Genomic DNA, 18,475 nt, shown 5'->3' with positions numbered 1-18,475 from the left:
AGAAATTTCTGTCCTCCTCCCCCTTGTCCTCCATAAACTGCTCTCTGTGGACACTACGGTCACCCTGCAGAAGGCAATCAAAGTGAGCCAGGCATTCATGATTTCGGTCTGCAACTCCAAAAGAAAGATGACTCACACCCAGGACTCTAATCTGACGAGTACAGTGAACCGAATGGCGACTTTCAGAGACAAGATTGCTGCCCTGAGTCCCACAACCCTGAGTCCGCCACATGTAGCCAACCAGCTAGCCCCGTGCTGGCGCTATGGAGGAAACCACAGGGCCCACCAGTGCCGATACAAAGACTATACCTGCAAAGACTGCAACACTAAAGGTCACCTTCAGCGAATGTGTAGAAGTAGTTTTACTCACTGAGTCACTGAAGAGTTGGCTGATCACCCGGGCTCCAGTACTGATGAAGATGAAGCTGCTCAGCCCCTGGAAGAGGAGTACGGAATATATACCTGCTCCACCGAGAGTTCTCCGTGGAAAATGGAAGTAGAAATCAATGGGGTTCCAGTCTCGATAGAGATCGACACGGGGGCGAGCCAGTCGTTGATCAATCAGACGGCCTTTGAGAAACTCTGGGACAACCCCACCAAACAACCCAAAATGTGCCCAATCCAGGCAAAGCTGCTCACCTACACAAAAGGCATCATCGCAGTCGTTGGCAGCATGGAGGTCCAGGTATCCCATGGCGACGCGATGCACAAACTGCCCTTGTGGATCGTTGCCAGTGATGGTCCAACGCTACTGGGAAGAAGCTGGATGAAGCAAGTCCAAATTTGTCGGAGTAACGAAGGCCTCCGGGCCCCGGCGATTGACATCCTACATGACCCCAAACTTGGATCCATCGCAGCACTTGAAAATCCTACCGTCCGACTCGACTGCGCGGCGATGACGCAGGCTGCACAACTCAACAGCGAGATGATCCAACCTGAACGACCAGACCTCACCTTCCAGCCTCCGGTGGCAGGACTCCGAGGGAAGAAGATCAGTGCACAAGATAGATTCCCGGCGTCCGTGGCAGAACCTGGGGAGAGAAGGATCACCGCAGCCTACCTCATGGAGAGAAAGAAGATGGTGCCCGCACCACAAGGCGAAGTACCTGGAATTAAGATGGCCGCGACCAGACCACAGAGGGCAGCGTGAGGGAGAAACACGTGTTACCGAGCGGCGAACTGGATTGGGGTAAAGATTGCAAGGCCCTCTTAAAGGAGACCGGCAACCCAAAACAATTAAAGGGACAGTTCCACTCTTGGCACAGTGATGCCAATGATATTAAAGATAAAAGTGTAATTAATGAATGCAGGTATATAAATGTACTGTTGAATGGTGATGCCAGCAATGCTAATGGGAGAAATGTAACGAATGCTTCAAAAAGTGATTTAAGTGACAAGTTTGTACTGTTGAACAGTGATGCCAGTAATGCGAACGTGACAAATGTAACCAAAAAGGCAGGTATCCAAATGTAACCTTGTACAGAGATACTGATAGCACACAAGAAAGTGTTGCAAGTGACAAATGTGAAAGTGTAAAGAGATATAACAATGTCGAGTCGGCTAGTTGCGATCGGAACCAATGTATCATGTATGCTAATGATAGAATGAGAAATTATAACGGGTTCTACATATATACTGACAATGCCAAAGGTAACCCCACGTGGGAAACACCCAGGTCCAGTGGGCTACCAAATCATGTAGCCTGTGCTTCCGGGACCAATGTGATGCTCCAGGAAGGGTTCACCCACACCCAGTGGGAACATACCCACTGTAGGGCCAGCAATCAATGGGCAGCACAGCCACCACCACTGGCAATCTGCCCCAAATCGGCCCTACCCCCCCTCCCCCCCCAGCCACCAGGGCCAGCACTGGGAGCAAGAGCCCAGTACCCTCCAGGTTTCCCGACCAGACTTCCACCACCAATGGAGGACAAGGAGACCACACCATCCTGTGGCCCTGCCCACCACTAAATGCCACCACCTACCCATTCAACAATGTATGTACCTTACCCATAACAACATGTACTTGCTCCACCACTGCGGAATCCTCCAACAGTGACACCCACATGGTCTATGTATGGGGGCGGGGGGGGGGGGCGGAAGGGGGGAATGGATGTGTGCAGCCACGAACACATGGATCACACCCGGCACCCACACAACCCTCCACCGTCCACTACTGATTACGTCTCCATGTCATGGCAATAAGGACTTAGGAAAGGCTTTGGGGGGGGCGGGTGTTGTTATGTATGCATGATAATGTATGTACTGTAACACCTGACCACTGAATGTACCTTCACCCTGTATACACTATACTTGTACTACCAGAGGGTGCTGCTGCTGGAGACCAAAGGGTCACCTGTACACTGCAGGTAACCAAGTATAAAAGCGACACCTCTTGGTGTCATCACTCTAGGAGCTGTAATAAAGGACTTAGGTCACTACCATTCAAGTACTATACTCTTACCTCGTGGAGTCGTTATTAGAGTGCTTGCATACGCTACACCCCTCCTCTTCCTTATCATCATTGTCATCACCATTACAGTTGAGACTTGAAGAAATTTATCGTCTTCTCCCCCTTATCATTTGCATCATCATTATCATCGTCTGCATCATCCTCCCTCCCCTATTTCTGTGATGGATCTACAGGAAAGTAGGGCATAAACAGAATGGGTGAGCATAACCTCCATGGGATTAAAAATAGTGAGAAGGATGTGGAAGTTTCAGGCTGTCTCTTCTTCATAGGAATGCCACAGTGCCTAATCTGATGCTTGCACTTTGCCATCAATCTGGTCATCTCCCATGGTGAGAGCAAAGTGTCGCTCCATCAGCAATATGACCTGATCCTTGTAAGGGGTCAGCTCTGTCATTTGGAAAGGAAGAATCGGGCAGGGTGTATAACTGGCAACTGATCCACTAGCGCCCATTTTGCTCCCATCAAAGTTGAATTTTACCACCACTGAATCCATTTTTTGCAGCCAGTGTCAACATTAAGCATTCTTATTTCAGTTAGACACTGAATAAAGCTCCATCTATCCTACCGCAATAACATGTCTTGACACAAATTTCAAAAGAGAACCAACCACTATACCAGTCTAATATTGCTATTTCTGAAAATTGCCTTTCTTCTGGTCTTTCTGTGTGAGATTCCAACTTTGTACCAAATTTGTGTTGAACTGTGGGCAATTTTGTGCTTTGATGCAAGGAATGAGATACATGACCAGATAATCTGTATTTTTAATGATGTTGGGAGAAATCCCTGCTCCTCAAAGTGCCATGCAATCTTTTATGTCAACCTGACAGGGCAGACTGGGCCTTGGTTTAAAATCCCATCTGAAAGATTAAGGCCTCGTTATTAAACCCTCCCCCATGACGAGCGAGAGAGGGCTGGGGGTGGGTTTAAAAAATAAAATGCGCGCAACACAGCCCTGCCACATATGTGCCCGCTGTAATTTTTACGCCGGCGGATATTGTGGCATCCGACTGACCCGCCATGGTGAGGAGGGATGCATATTAACATATGTAAATAGGGCTTCTATGGTGCAATTAGGAGCCCGCTTTGAAGTTAACTGCTGCTTCACAGGTTTCCTAGGAGTCGGGAAACTTGGCAGTGGAAGGAAGGCAGGAGCTGCCGGCTGATCAAAGTAAGTGGCTGTTCCAGCACTCCTTGTGGGCTAGGAGGAGCAGGAGTGCTCCCTCCAGGCCCCTCAAGGAAGCCTTCGGCATCCCCCAGCCCCGATTGGCAGTCTTCCCCGTCCCCCCAGCCTCGCCCTCCTGATCGCAGGCCTCTTTTCCCCACCCCACTTTCCCGCCCGATTGCTGACCTCCCCCGATAGGTGCCAGTGTTACTCATGTCCATTTGGCTGGCTGCCAGGCAGGAAGGGAAGCTACGAGATATTAATGAGGTCCTGCCGTTAACGTTGACAGGACCTCTACATCCCCAGTCATGCTGGGCTCTTCGGCCTTTTTCGTCCTCATCCAGTCTCTCCCGTCTCCCCGTAAACATCGGAGCCTCTGTGCTCAAGGCTCTAGAGTGGGGCTTGAATCAATAACCTTCTGAATCAGACGAGAGTACTTCAATTGAGCTAAGGCTGACACTTAGTCAGCCAACACTCACTAGCTAAGATTCACACCTGAAGGTGGCCTTTTGAACAGGAGGGTGCTCAGCATTTGTGATACCATATTCCAGTACAAGTCTGCATCTGTAGAAGAGATATTTGGGGGATGAGAAACCTCACAAATCATATAGGGAATTTTGCATGTTCAAAAATAAATATTATTAAATAAATAACTGCTGCTGAGATAGTATATTTTGTTTAGGTTTAAATCTGGTGTTGTATGGACATCATTCTTTGGATATTTTTCTGCTGATTAAATTTACCATTATCTTTTTATTATCTATAAGCTGCACTTATCTGTCGTCAGAATGTTTGCTTATTTCAATCATTTGATTCTTTCTAATAGTTATGGGCCCTTACGTTAAGAGGATTCTGTGTGAAGAGCTTGGGTCTCCTGCGAACTCAGCAGTGAACTGCACACCCCTTGAAGACTTTGGTGGCCACCATCCTGATCCAAACTTGACATATGCTGCTGACTTAGTGCAGGCCATGCAAACGGGAAGCTATGATTTTGGAGCTGCATTTGATGGTGATGGTGTAAGGAAAACCATTTGTCTTTCTGTCAGCATTCTAACTCCGAGCTGTTGTATTGTAATTTTCTAGTTTCGATCTTGGAAGATTTTTCTCTTATAGAGTAGAGCAAAATTCAGCACTTTGATTTTTTTTTTCACGGTCAGTCTGGTGTTTGGGGCGTAAGTGCCCTTGGAGCGCTGCGCTAATGACGTCAGCGCGATGCGGACGCGTCGCGCTGACTTGTCACAACGTCCCTCCCCTTTAGTTAAAGGGGAGGGCCGCTGCGAGTTCTGCAGTTAGTTTAGTTTAGCCCAGTGGGCCACCATGGAAGGTTTTAGCCGGGCCAATGGTCCGGCAGCCAAGAGGGGATGCCAGGCTGCCTGTTAGCAGCCCGACCAAACCTGTGGGCACCATTGTCACAATTAACGTAAAATAATGGTTGTGGCAGAGTACCCTCCCCTTTAAGGGCGGACGCGCCAGCAAGCCACACAGAGCTGCCCGCTGGGGAAGTCTGACGGTGGCACCGAGCGGTGGCCAATCCGATCCCATGGGGCAATTTCCCACGCAGGGCGGAAAGGGGTCGCCATCGGTCGGTGGGGTGGTTGGCCTGTGCCCGACGGGGCGGCAACACAGGCAATGCGATGACGATCACTGCTGGAAAACAAATGGAAGGTGTTATGTATGGAGAAAGAGTCAGACTTTGAGCTCAAAGTAAAGTGTGACCGTAGTCTTTTATTACAGGTCTCCAGAGTGCCTCTCCAACCTGTGACGGCTCCTTAAATACCTGTGCTCCCAAGGGATTATGGGATGCCTTGGGACTCCAGGGGATGATCCCTCTGGTGGCTGTACAGAGTAAATACAATTTTACACATATAACAACACTCCCCCACCCCACAAAGTCAATAGTGTAGCTGTTTACAATGTGAGTCGATCTGGGGCCCTTCTTGCCCTGGTTGATCGTCTCGGTGTGAAGGCTCATATTGTTGAATCATTTGTTGGGCCCTCGCAGGGCTGTTGTGCAGCTGGCCTTGCTGGGCTTCCTGGTGTGTTGGGCTCTGCTGGGCTGCTGTGGATGATGGGTTCTGCTTCGTGGTCGACCGTGGTGCCGGTTGCCACTGGTGTGTATGTTGGGGGATCAAAAAAGGTAGGGTCCAAGGTGGGTTGCTCAGGATAGTCCGTTAATCTGAGTTTGATTTGGTCCAAGTGTTTCCGGTGAATAAGTCCATTTGAAAGTTTGACCCGAAAACCCTGCTCCCCTCTTTGGCCACGACAGTGCTGGGAAGCCACTTGGGACCTTGTCCATAATTCAATACAAATACAGGATCATTGATTTCAATCTCGCGTGACACATTTGTGCTATCATGATATGCACTTTGTTGAAGCTGCCTGCTCTCTACCTATTCATGTAGATCAGGGTGAACTAACGAGAGCCTTATCTTAAATGCTCTTTTCATGAACAGTTCAGCAGGTGGGATCCCAGTGAGCGAGTGGGATCTCGTGCGGTAGCTAAGCAGGACTCTGGCTAGGCGAGTCTGCAGTGAGCCTTCAGTTACCCTCTTCAAGCCTTGCTTGATGGTTTGCACTGCTCTCTCTGCCTGACTATTGGACGCTGGTTTAAACGGGGCAGATGTGACATGTTTGATCCTGTTACGGGTCATGAATTCTTTGAACTCAGCCGTGGCAGCGGACATGCTAGCCTACATCATCTCACATTCAATCCACTTGGAATATGCGTCTACAACCACAAGGAACATTTTACCCAAGAACGGGCCTGCATAGTCGACGTGTACCCTAGACCACGGTTTGGAGGGCCAAGACCATAAACTTAGCGGCGCCTCCCTGGGTACATTGCTTAACTGCGAGCACATATTACATCTGTGAACACAGGACTCTTAAGTCCGCATCGATACCGGGCCACCACACGTGGGATCTGGCTATCGCTTTCATCATTACGATGCCTGGGTGGGTACTGTGGAGGTCATTGATGAAGATGTCTCTGTCCTTCTTGGAGACCACTACACGATTGCCCCACAGAAGGCAATCTGCCTGTATAGACATTTCATCTTTGCACCACTGAAACGGCTTTATCTCTTCTGCATTTCCACTAGGACACTGGACCAGCTCCCGTGAAGCACACAGCTTGTGACTAGAGACAATAAGGGGTCCTGGCTTATCCAGGTTTTGATCTGTCGGGCAGTGACTGGTGATTGCTCACTCTCAAATGCTTCCATAACCATGGCTAGATCTGCGGACTGCGCTATTTCCACCCCCGTGGTGGGCATTGGCAGCCTACTGAGAGCATCGGCGCAGTTTTCTCTGTCTGACCTGTGGCGGATGGCGTAGTTGTATGCGGACAATGTGAGCACCCATCTCTGGATGCGGGCTGATGCATTGGTATTTATCCCTTTACCCTCGGAAAACGGATATAAGTGGCTATGGTCAGTTTCCAATTCGAATTTTAGCCCAAACAGGTAGTGATGCATTTTTTTTACCCCATAGACACAAGCTAACATTTCTTTCTCAATCATGCTGTAGGCTCTCTCAGCCTTAGACAGACTCCTGGATGCATAAGCAACCGGTTGCAGTTTCCCGAAATCATTAGCTTGTTGCAATACACACCCGATGTCACATGACGACGCATCACATGATAGTACCAAACGCTTACATGGATCATACAACAAAAGCAATTTGTTTGAGCATAACAATTTTCTCGCTTTTATAAAGGCATTTTCTTGGCTTTTGCCCCAAACCCATTCGTCCCCTTTTTGTAAGATATGCAGTGGTTCTAACAGTGTGCTGAGACCCGGTAAGAAGTTACCAAAGTAGTTCAGGAGTCCCAGAAACTACCGCAACTTCGTCACGTTCTGTGGCCTCGGTGCATTCTTGATTGCCTCCATCTTCGCGTTGGTGGGCCTGATGCCGTCTACCGCAATCCTCCTTCCCAAGAACTCCACTTCGAGCATTTTAACCTGAGCCCCACGCGGTTGAGTCGACTAAGAACCTCCTCCAGGTGCTGCAGATGCTCGACTGTGTTCTGACCTGTGACCAAATGTCGTCCTGGAAGACCACGGTGTGCGGGACCGACTTCAGTAAGCTTTCCATGTTTCTCTGGAATATTGCCGCCGCTGATCGGATTCCAAACGGGCATCTGTTATAAACAAAAAGACCTTTGTGCGTGTTGATGCAGGTGAGGGCCTTCGATGATTCCTCCAGTTCCTGCATCATGTAGGCTGAAGTCAGATCCAGCTTTGTGAACGTCTTTCCTCCTGCCAGTGTTGCAAAGAGGTCGTCGGCCTTTGGTAGTGGGTATTGGTCCTGAAGGGAGAAACGATTGATCGTTACTTTGTAATCACCACAGATTCTGATGGTGCCGTCTCCCTTGAGGACTGGGACGATAGGACTGGCCCACTCGTTGAACTCGATCAGTGAAATGATGCCCTCTCTTTGCAGTCGGTCTAGCTCGATCTCTATCCTTTCCCTCATCATGTACGGTACTGCTCTCACCTTGTGATGGATAGGTCGCACCCCCGGAATTAGGTGGATCTGCACTTTTGCTCCTTGGAATTTCCCGATGCCTGGTTCGAACACCGAAGGAAATTTGTTTAAGACCTGGGCACACAAAGTGTCGTCAGCGGGCGATAGCGCTCGGATGTCTTCCCAGTTCCAGCGTATCTTTCTCAGCCAGCTCCTGCCGAGCAGCGGGGACCATCGCCTGTTACCGCCCAGAGTGGTAATTTGTGCACCGCTTCATCATAGGAGGCCGTTACGGAAGCACTGCTGATTACAGGAATCAGTTCTTTTCTGTAAGTTCTTAGTTTCGTGTGAACTGGAGTTGAGACTGGTCTTGAGGCCTTGTTGCGCCACAATCTTTCGAAAGTTTTTTTGCTCGCGCCCGTGTCCAGCTCCATTGATACCGGGAGTCCATTTAGTTCAACATTCAGCATTATTAGGGGACAATTCGTGGCGAATGTGTGCACCCCATGTATCTCTGCCTCCTCGGTCTGAGGCTCTGGTTCGTCGTGATCCTCCGTGGATCTGTCCTCCTCTGCAACATGGTGGTTGTCAGGTTTAACAGGATTTGCAGCTCGTCTGCACACTCGTTGGAGGTATCCCATTGTTCCACAGCCCTTGCAAACGTACCCTTTGAATCGGCATGAATAGAATCGATGATCACCCCCGTAGCGCCAACAAGGTGTTAATGGCCTAGCATTCATCACCCTTGATGGTGGACTCTGAGACATCTGCGGACGTGCAGCTGCAGTTATGTGTGACCTGCCCTGTACGTTACGATTGAAAACATCATCACTTTGTTCACAGTACTTGTGTGCTGAGAGATCTGCTTTGTATTGTCACTGGTGGCAATGAACACCTGGGCTATCGCTGTGGCCTTACTCAAGGTTGGGGTCTCTACAATCAAAAGTTTGCGACGTATGGTTTCGTGGCCAATGCCTAGTATGAAAAAGTCTCTGAGCATGTGCTCCAAATGTCCTTCAAATTCGCAATGTCCTGCAAGGCGTTTTAGCTCGGTGTCATACCTCGCCACTTCCTGGCCTTCAGACCTTTTGTAGGTGTAGAACCAGTACCTCGCCATCAGAACGCTTTCCTTCGGGTTCAAATGCTCTCGGACCAGTGTGCACAAATAGTCATACGATTTCTCCGTGGGTTTCGCTGGAGTGAGCAGATTCTTCATGAGGCCATACGTTGGTGCCCCACAGACGGTGAGGAGGATTGCCCTTCCTTTGGCAGCGTTCTCTTCCCCATCTAGCTCGTTGGCCACAAAGTATTGGTCGAGTCGCTCCACAAAAGTTTCCCAATCATCTCCCTCCGAGAATTCCTCCAGGATGCCCACTGCTCTCTCCATCTTTGGGTTTGCTATCTGTATCTCGTCGCCAGTTGTTATGTATGGAGAAAGAGTCAGACTGAACACTGAGCTGAAAGTAAAGTGTGACCTTAGTCTTTTATTGCAAGTCTCCAGAGTGCCTCTCCAACCTGTTAGGCCTCCTTAAATACCTGTTCTCCCAAGGAATTAAGGGATCCCTTGGGACTCCAGGGGATGAGCCCTCTGGTGGCTGTACAGTGTAAATACAAGTTTACATATAACAAAAGGCAATTTCATAAATGTCGGTGACAACACAACTACTGGGTGGTGAGTCCTTACCGACCTGTGGCCGCCTCTTTGAGGCAGTCACAGCTCCTGAAGAAAGTGGTAATTTCAGCCCCTGAATCTTATTAAATGTAAATGAAAGGACCTGAGTAAATATATGCAACCCAATCGAGGACAGTGCCATGGTGCTGAGTCTTAGTGTCCTAATACTCAGTGCCGTGAAGTAGGCATACCACAGCTTCTAGTCCAGTCTGAAGTTGGGCATCCACTCTGCCAGGCCACTCCTGAGGCCTAGCAGTCAGACCCTGGGAAACTGCACTACTTTCTGGTCTTAATATTGACTTAATAATATCCATTCGGCTGCCTCTGCCTCTTCCCTTCTTTCCCCTAGCCCACAAGGCCAAACTTCCTCTAAGGATCCCTCCCTGCCCTAGTCCTGACCTCACATCATTCTCCAGTTTCTCTGCGATCTTCCCTCATGACCTTTCCGAGCTCATCCTCTCCATGAGACCCACTTCCTGCTCCCTTAACCCTATTCCCATCAAACTGCTGACCACCCAACTTCCTTTTCTGGCTTCCATGTTAGCTGACTTTGTTAACACTACTTTCTCCTCAGATGCTGTCCCCGTCTCCCTCAGATCTGCCATCATCACCCCTTTTCTCAAAAAAGCAACCCTCGGCCCATCCATCCTTGCAAATCACCACCCCATCTCCAAACTCCCTTTCCTCTCAAGTCCTTGAACGCATTGTCGCCTCCAAAAACCGTGTCCATCTTTCCTGCAATTCCATGTTTGAATCCCCCAATCTGGTTTTCGTGCCTGCCATAGTACTGAATTGGCTCACATCAACGTCACAAATTACATCCGTTGTGACTGTGACAAAGACAAACTATCCCTCCTCATCCTTCTTGACTTGTCTGCAGCCTTTGACACGGTTGACTACTCTATCCTTCTCCAACACCACTCCTCCGTCGTCCAGCTGAGCGAGACTGCACTTGCCTGGTACCATTCTTATTTATCTAATCGTCAGAGAATCGCCTACAAGAGCTTCTCTTCCTGTTACCGCAGCGTTACCTCTGGTGTCCCCCAAAGATCTATCCTTGGCCCCCTCCTATTTCTCATCTACATGTTGCCCCTTGGCGACATAATTCAGAAACACAGCATCAGTTTCCACATGTACGTTGATGACACCCAGCTCTACCACTTCTTTTGACCATTCCACAGTCTCTAAATTGTCAGATTGCTTTTCTGACATCCAGTTCTGGGATGAGCAGAAATTTTCTCCAATTAAATATTGGGAAGATCGAAGCTATTGTTTTCGGCACCCACCACAAATTCTGTTCCCTAGCCACTGACTCCATCCCTCTCCCCAACTTCTGTGTGAGGCTGAACCAGACTGTTTGCAACCTTTGTGTTACATTTGACCCTGAAATGAGCTTTCAACCACATATCCGCAGCATAACTAAGACCGCCTATTTCCACCTATGCAACATTGCCCATCTCTGCCCCTGCCTCAGCTCATCCACTGCTGAAGCCCTCATCGGTGCCGTTGTTACCTCTAGACTTGATTATTCCATCGCACATCTGGTTGGCCTCCCACATTCTACCCTACGTAAACTAGAGGTGACCCAAAACTCGGCTGCTCATGTTCTAACTCGCACCAAATCACCCCTGTGCTCGCTGACCTGCAATGGCTCCCTGTTAAGCAACGCCTCGATTTCAAAATTCTCATCCTTGTTTTCAAATCTCTCCATGGCCTCGCCCCTCCCTATCTCTGTAATCTCCTCCAGCACCACAACCCCCCCCCAAGATGTCTGCGCTCCTCCATTTCTGCCCTCTTGAGCATTCCTGATTATAATCGCTCAACCATTGGTGGCCATGCCTTTTGTTGCCTAGACCCCAAGCTCTGGAATTCCTTGCCTGAACCTCTCCGCCTCTCTTACCTCTCTTTCCTCCTTCAAGATGCTCCTTAAAACCTACCTCTTTGACCAAGGTCACCTCTCCTGATTTGTCCTTGTGTAGCTCAGTGTCAATTTTTAAAATCTCATAATACTCCTGTGAAGCACCTTGGGACGTTTCACTACGTTAAAGGCGCTATATAAATTGAAGTTGTTGTTAATAACGTCAAGCATTAAATGATAGCTCTCATTTTATTTTTGCAGGAATTGTTGGTAATGTGAGATGGGTCTGCTGGTGCTTTAGGAGGAGTGGGGGTTTATGAAGGACACTTCCGTTGGAATACTTTACTGGCTGAGAGATCTGTACCCTTGGTGTTGACCTTTTTCCTTCTTCCAGGCTCCTTGACTGCTGGAACCTGCTCCATTTTGCCAATTCTCTTTGCTTTAATTTCTACCAGCCATGCCCTCCCCACCTCCATTCTATTCTCTCATATGTCTCCCATTGTCTCATGCTAATATCACATCTGCCATTTAGCCATCTCCTGTTTTCCGATTAAGCACTTTAGAGGTCATTCTAGTTCTTGTGTGTGTTCTTCCCCTTTTCCTTTGTTCAGTTTTTTTTAAAAACACTGCTTATCTATAATATTTTCTAATTCTGATGAAGGGTCCACCACATTCGAAATGTTACCTTGTCTGTTACTGACTGATCCTCTGAGTATTTCCAGCATTTTCTGCTTTTGTTTCCTGGATTTTCATGCTAGAATAAAAAGAAAGAGCTTGAATTTATATAGCGCCTTTCACATTCTCAGGATGTGCCAAAGCGCTTCACAACCAATGAAGTACTTTTGAAGTATAGTTACTGTTGTAGTGTAGGGAATCGTTAAAGTTAATCTCAACCCCCTCCCCATATTAACTTCGTGATATTTACCACTGTCATGACAGTTGATTCTGGTTTTACATTGCCCAGGGCATTTAGAAAGTGATTTTGCGCTCCTCTTGGAAATAAGTTTATTGTAATCGAACACTTTTCCACCATAGAAACATAGAAACATAGAAAATAGGTGCAGGAGCAGGCCATTCAGCCCTTCTAGCCTGCACCGCCATTCAATGAGTTCATGGCTGAACATGAAACTTCAGTACCCCCTTCCTGCTTTCTCGCCATAACCCTTGATCCCCCGAGTAGTAAGGACTTCATCTAACTCCCTTTTGAATATATTTAGTGAATTGGCCTCAACTACTTTCTGTGGTAGAGAATTCCACAGGTTCACCACTCTCTGGGTGAAGAAGTTTCTCCTTATCTCGGTCCTAAATGGCTTACCCCTTATCCTCAGACTGTGACCCCTGGTTCTGGACTTCCCCAACATTGGGAACATTCTTTCTGCATCTAACCTGTCTAAACCCGTCAGAATTTTAAACGTTTCTATGAGGTCCCCTCTCATTCTTCTGAACTCCAGTGAATACAAGCCCAATTGATCCAATCTTTCTTGATAGGTCAGTCCCGCCATCCCGGGAATCAGTCTGGTGAACCTTCGCTGCACTCCCTCAATAGCAAGAATGTCCTTCCTCAAGTTAGGAGACCAAAACTGTACACAATACTCCAGGTGTGGCCTCACCAAGGCCCTGTACAACTGTAGCAACACCTCCCTGCCCCTGTATTCAAATCCCCTCGCTATGAAGGCCAACATGCCATTTGCTTTCTTAACCGCCTGCTGTACCTGCATGCTAACCTTCAATGACTGATGTACCATGACACCCAGGTCTCGTTGCACCTTCCCTTTTCCTAATCTGTCACCATTCAGATAATAGTCTGTCTCTCTGTTTTTACCACCAAAGTGGATAACCTCACATTTATCCACATTATACTTCATCTGCCATGCATTTGCCCACTCACCTAACCTATCCAAGTCACTCTGCAGCCTAATAACATCCTCCTCGCAGCTCACACTGCCACCCAACTTAGTATCATCCGCAAATTTGGAGATACTGCATTTAATCCCCTCGTCTAAATCATTAATGTACAATGTAAACAGCTGGGGCCCCAGCACAGAACCTTGCGGCACTCCACTAGTCACTGCCTGCCATTCTGAAAAGTACCCATTTACTCCTACTCTTTGCTTCCTGTCTGACAACCAGTTCTCAATCCACGTCAGCACACTACCCCCAATCCCATGTGCTTTAACTTTGAACATTAATCTCTTGTGTGGGACCTTGTCGAAAGCCTTCTGAAAGTCCAAATTCCCACATCAACTGGTTCTCCTTTGTCCACTTTACTGTAAACATCCTCAAAAAATTCCAGAAGATTTGTCAAGCATGATTTCCCTTTCACAAATCCATGCTGACTTGGACCTATCATGTCACCATTTTCCAGATGCACTGCTATGACATCCTTAATAATTGATTCCATCATTTTACCCACTACTGAGGTCAGGCTGACCGGTCTATAATTCCCTGTTTTCTCTCTCCCTCCTTTTTTAAAAAGTGGGGTTACATTGGCTACCCTCCACTCCATTGGAACTGATCCAGAGTCAATGGAATGTTGGAAAATGACTGTCAATGCATCCGCTATTTCCAAGGCCACCTCCTTAAGTACTCTAGGATGCAGTCCATCAGGCCCTGGGGATTTATCGGCCTTCAATCCCATCAATTTCCCCAACACAATTTCCCGACTAATAAAGATTTCCCTCAGTTCCCCCTCCTTACTAGACCCTCTGACCCCTTTTATATCCGGAAGGTTGTTTGTATCCTCCTTAGTGAATACCGAACCAAAGTACTTGTTCAGTTGGTCTGCCATTTCTTTGTTCCCCGTTATGACTTCCCCTGATTCTGACTGCAGGGGACCTACGTTTGTCTTCACCAACCTTTTTCTCTTTACATACCTATAGAAACTTTTGCAATCCGCCTTAATGTTCCCTGCAAGCTTCTTCTCGTACTCCATTTTCCCTGCCCTAATCAAACCCTTTGTCCTCCTCTGCTGAGTTCTAAATTTCTCCCAGTCCCCAGGTTCGCTGCTATTTCTGGCCAATTTGTATGCCACTTCCTTGGCTTTAATACTATCCCTGATTTCCCTAGATAGCCACGGTTGAGCCACCTTCCCTTTTTTATTTTTACGCCAGACAGGAATGTACAATTGTTGTAATTCATCCATGCGGTCTCTAAATGTCTGCCATTGCCCATCCACAGTCAACCCCCTAAGTATCATTCGCCAATCTATCCTAGCCAATTCACGCCTCATACCTTCAAAGTTACCCTTCTTTAAGTTCTGGACCATGGTCTCTGAAATTACTGTTTCATTCTCCATCCTAATGCAGAATTCCACCATATTATGGTCACTCTTCCCCAAGGGGCCTCGCACAATGAGATTGCTAATTAATCCTCTCTCATTACACAACACCCAGTCTAAGATGGCCTCCCCCCTAGTTGGTTCCTCAACATATTGGTCTAGAAAACCATCCCTTATGCACTCCAGGAAATCCTCCTCCACCGTATTGCTTCCAGTTTGGCTAGCCCAATCTATGTGCATATTAAAGTCACCCATTATAACTGCTACACCTTTATTGCATGCACCCCTAATTTCCTGTTTGATGCCCTCCCCAACATCCCTATTACTGTTTGGAGGTCTGTACACAACTCCTACTAACGTTTTTTGCCCTTTGGTGTTCTGCAGCTCTACCCATATAGATTCCACATCATCCAAGCTAATGTCTTTCCTAACTATTGCATTAATCTCCTCTTTAACCAGCAATGCTACCCCACCTCCTTTTCCTTTTATTCTATCCTTCCTGAATGTTGAATACCCCTGAATGTTGAGTTCCCAGCCCTGATCATCCTGGAGCCACGTCTCCGTAATCCCAATCACCACCCCTTGTCCAACCACCAACCCCTCAATTCCTCAACCACATAGGTCTGACTGCTACTCAGCAGATTGGAATTTTGCACATTAAGCCACATCCTACTATTCTGTGGCTCAATGTATCAGAGTATCCATGTTCATACCACCCTGATTTGATGGCCGCCTTTTGATACACCTTTTACTAAGGATAACATCTTTTAAATTGTACTTTTTTTTACATTTGATCACTTCGAAAAGAAATGAAGCACAGCTGTATTTATATTCCTGTAGGATCGGAACATGATCCTTGGAAAGCATGGATTCTTCGTAAACCCATCTGATTCGGTGGCTGTGATTGCTGCAAACATCTTCACTATTCCGTACTTCCAACAAACTGGTGTCCGAGGATTTGCTCGCAGCATGCCCACTAGTGGAGCACTGGATCGGTGGGTATGATTTTCTCGTACTCTGAAACTCTAGTAAGTTAATACCTCTTGTTTTTATCTCTTTTTTTTTTTAAAGAGGAATCCTTTAAAAAATGTACATTTATGAGAATGTTAACCTTTTGTTCTGTCCTTTTTCATTTGATATATTTTTTTAAAAAGCATAGCTCCTGTGATTTTGCTTATGGGAGCATGGTTATATGGTCATATTGTGAGTGGGAGAATTCCATGACCAGTTCCACAGGATCTCCAGAACAAATTATTAACCAAAATGTTCCAAAAGTCCTTCTGCCCTCAAGTCGGACCCGTGTTAATAGACTAACCATGGCCTGTTAGGAGTCTAAACACTGTGTACTAGTCCAATTTACAGCGAAGCTCACTTGTTTAACAGTGCTGGTAATTCAGCTCCCACACACTGTTGAGCTCAGTAACCATTCCAAGGCAATACCACCAATGTCGTCACTGTTTAAACTTTTTAAAAATCAAGTCAAATGGACAGAACAAAAGGATCTTAATCATAATTCTTTATAGCAGTTTGATTGATTATTTTTTTGAAGAGCTTTGATGACAAGATTTCCTCTAACCAGAAAATGCTTCCTTGGAACATTTTCAGTACTCTTGTATTTTTTCCCATTTGCCAAAACTATTTGCATGTTGGCAAGGTACCATACTTACAAACACTATTGTGCAAAAAGTGTTGCTAATCAAGAGCTTTCGTGAATAAGAAAGTCCTAGTTAATTTTAATTAAAGCTGCATTACTCCTCTGAACTATATTATGAAAATTATAGTTTAAATTTCACACTATTCCAAAGAATTGTGATTTGCAATAATTAACTGAATAATTTACAACAAATGATGTTTGAACAACCAGTACATTTCCCAGCTCAAGGTAAGTGCCACCTCTTCTGCCTGTGTGTATTCTCACTTCCTCAACATTGCCTTCTGTCTCTTTATGCCTCTTTTCAATCAAGATGGTAATATGGTCTTGACTGTAAGCTTTTAAGTAGCTACCACCAATGCTGCTATATTTTAATGGGAATTGGCCCACTCACTCTCTCCTATCCCCCAAGATGGAGCACGAAAAAGTGAATGAGTCTGAGTAAGTCTTTTAACGTTCCAAAGCTAGCATTCCAGAGTTAACCATTTCAGCCTTGTCTATATTCTACATGCTGTGGTTGACTGTTCTCTTTATTCCTTACCCCCCCCCCCTCCCGCACCCCCCACCACCACTTTCTCTGATTTGAAACGGTGCACCAACAAGTCAGATGACAGGGTAGGTAGGACCAGTCAGATAACATTGTTGAGGGTGTATCTCCCACTTATTTTTTTGTTCCTTCCAGGTATCCCCATCATCCAAGGCTAAAATAATCTCTAGGTGACTTGCACCAATGTTTCTGCCAATACAGCTGAGAAACCTATCACTAGTAGTGTGTGAAAGAAGCCTGAGGATGCTCCTCCCTGTTAATTTTCCTCCTGTACTTGAGTGCCTAGACCCTCTCCACAGCAATGCAACCAATGTCGACAACTCTTAGTGTGGGCTCATGGCACAAACCCATATCCCATCATTGTGCTGCCTGACTTGGATACGTTTTAGCTTTTCTCTCCTCCTCACCCCCATGTGTCCCTTCCCAAGAAACTCTTATCTACTGCCCACAACTGAAAATCGCACGGCTCTTTTAGAATTCAGATCGCAATAATCTGGTTGGGAGTCAAGAATTTAAATCACTTGCGCTGCCAGCCTACCTTCAGTTCTTACTTTAAAGCTATTTTAGATAGTCTATGAATGTCATTTGAATGTAGAAGTTTTGCAATAGCTATCATATGACATTTCTTATGAAGGTGGTACAGGTAGCTGGTGATGTTGACTTGGCATGTACACCATGAATTAACTCCACATTTAGTTATCCAGAAAAATTGACACAAAGATGCTTTCAAAAAGAAATGCTTTATTTTGAATAATTTTAGGGTGTGCAAATTCGAAGACAAACAAGTGATAAAATAAGTAGTAAGTTAGCAAGGAACCCATTTGTTTTTTGTTGGTAGTTTAACAAGCACCATCAAGCTTTGCTCTCCTCTGGCATCACTACTCACAACTCTAACATCATCCTGGAGAGCAAAAATAACTTTTTCTTTGTTACCAACCAGCTCCTTGAACCTCCCTCCCTTGTCCCTTCCATCCTCGCCTTGAACAACATGCAAACAGCTCATGGATTTCTTTGTCCAGAGGTAATCTGTTCAATGCTTCCTGCTGTATTCTTCACCCCCCGCCCCCCGTTTCTCTTGCCCACTAAGTCAAACTTACTCCAAGACTCCCCGCATCCTAGCCCTGAACCCATCCCTTTCTCTAGTTTGGCTCCTATCTTCCTCATACCTCTCCGAGCTCACCACCTCCTCTCTTGACCCCATTTGCACTAAACTTCTGACTGCCCAACCTCCCTGATATTGTAAGTGGTTGCTTTTCCTCGGGTACTGTCCCTCAGAATCACTGTCATCACCCTCTCCTCATAAAACCCTCCTTCAACCCACAGACCTTGCTAATTACCACTCCATTTTCAGCTTCCTTTCCTCTCTGAA

At 46.7% G+C, this 18,475-nt stretch overlaps 1 protein-coding gene across 2 annotated transcripts in view; it reads left to right on the top strand.

The window, feature by feature from the left end:
• Positions 1 to 18,475, top strand: part of pgm1 (phosphoglucomutase 1) — a 135,299-nt gene that overhangs the window by 84,399 nt on the left and 32,425 nt on the right. For both annotated transcript variants that reach the window (XM_070887056.1, XM_070887057.1), the window contains exons 5-6: positions 4,461 to 4,651; positions 15,749 to 15,903. In XM_070887056.1, coding sequence (XP_070743157.1) covers positions 4,461 to 4,651; positions 15,749 to 15,903 — 346 coding nt within the window. The remainder of the gene's footprint in view (positions 1 to 4,460; positions 4,652 to 15,748; positions 15,904 to 18,475) is intronic.

The sequence above is a fragment of the Pristiophorus japonicus genome, chromosome 8 (genome assembly GCF_044704955.1).
Source record: "Pristiophorus japonicus isolate sPriJap1 chromosome 8, sPriJap1.hap1, whole genome shotgun sequence".
Classification (NCBI taxonomy): domain Eukaryota; kingdom Metazoa; phylum Chordata; class Chondrichthyes; family Pristiophoridae; genus Pristiophorus; species Pristiophorus japonicus.
This window is presented reverse-complemented; position numbering and strand designations above follow the sequence as displayed.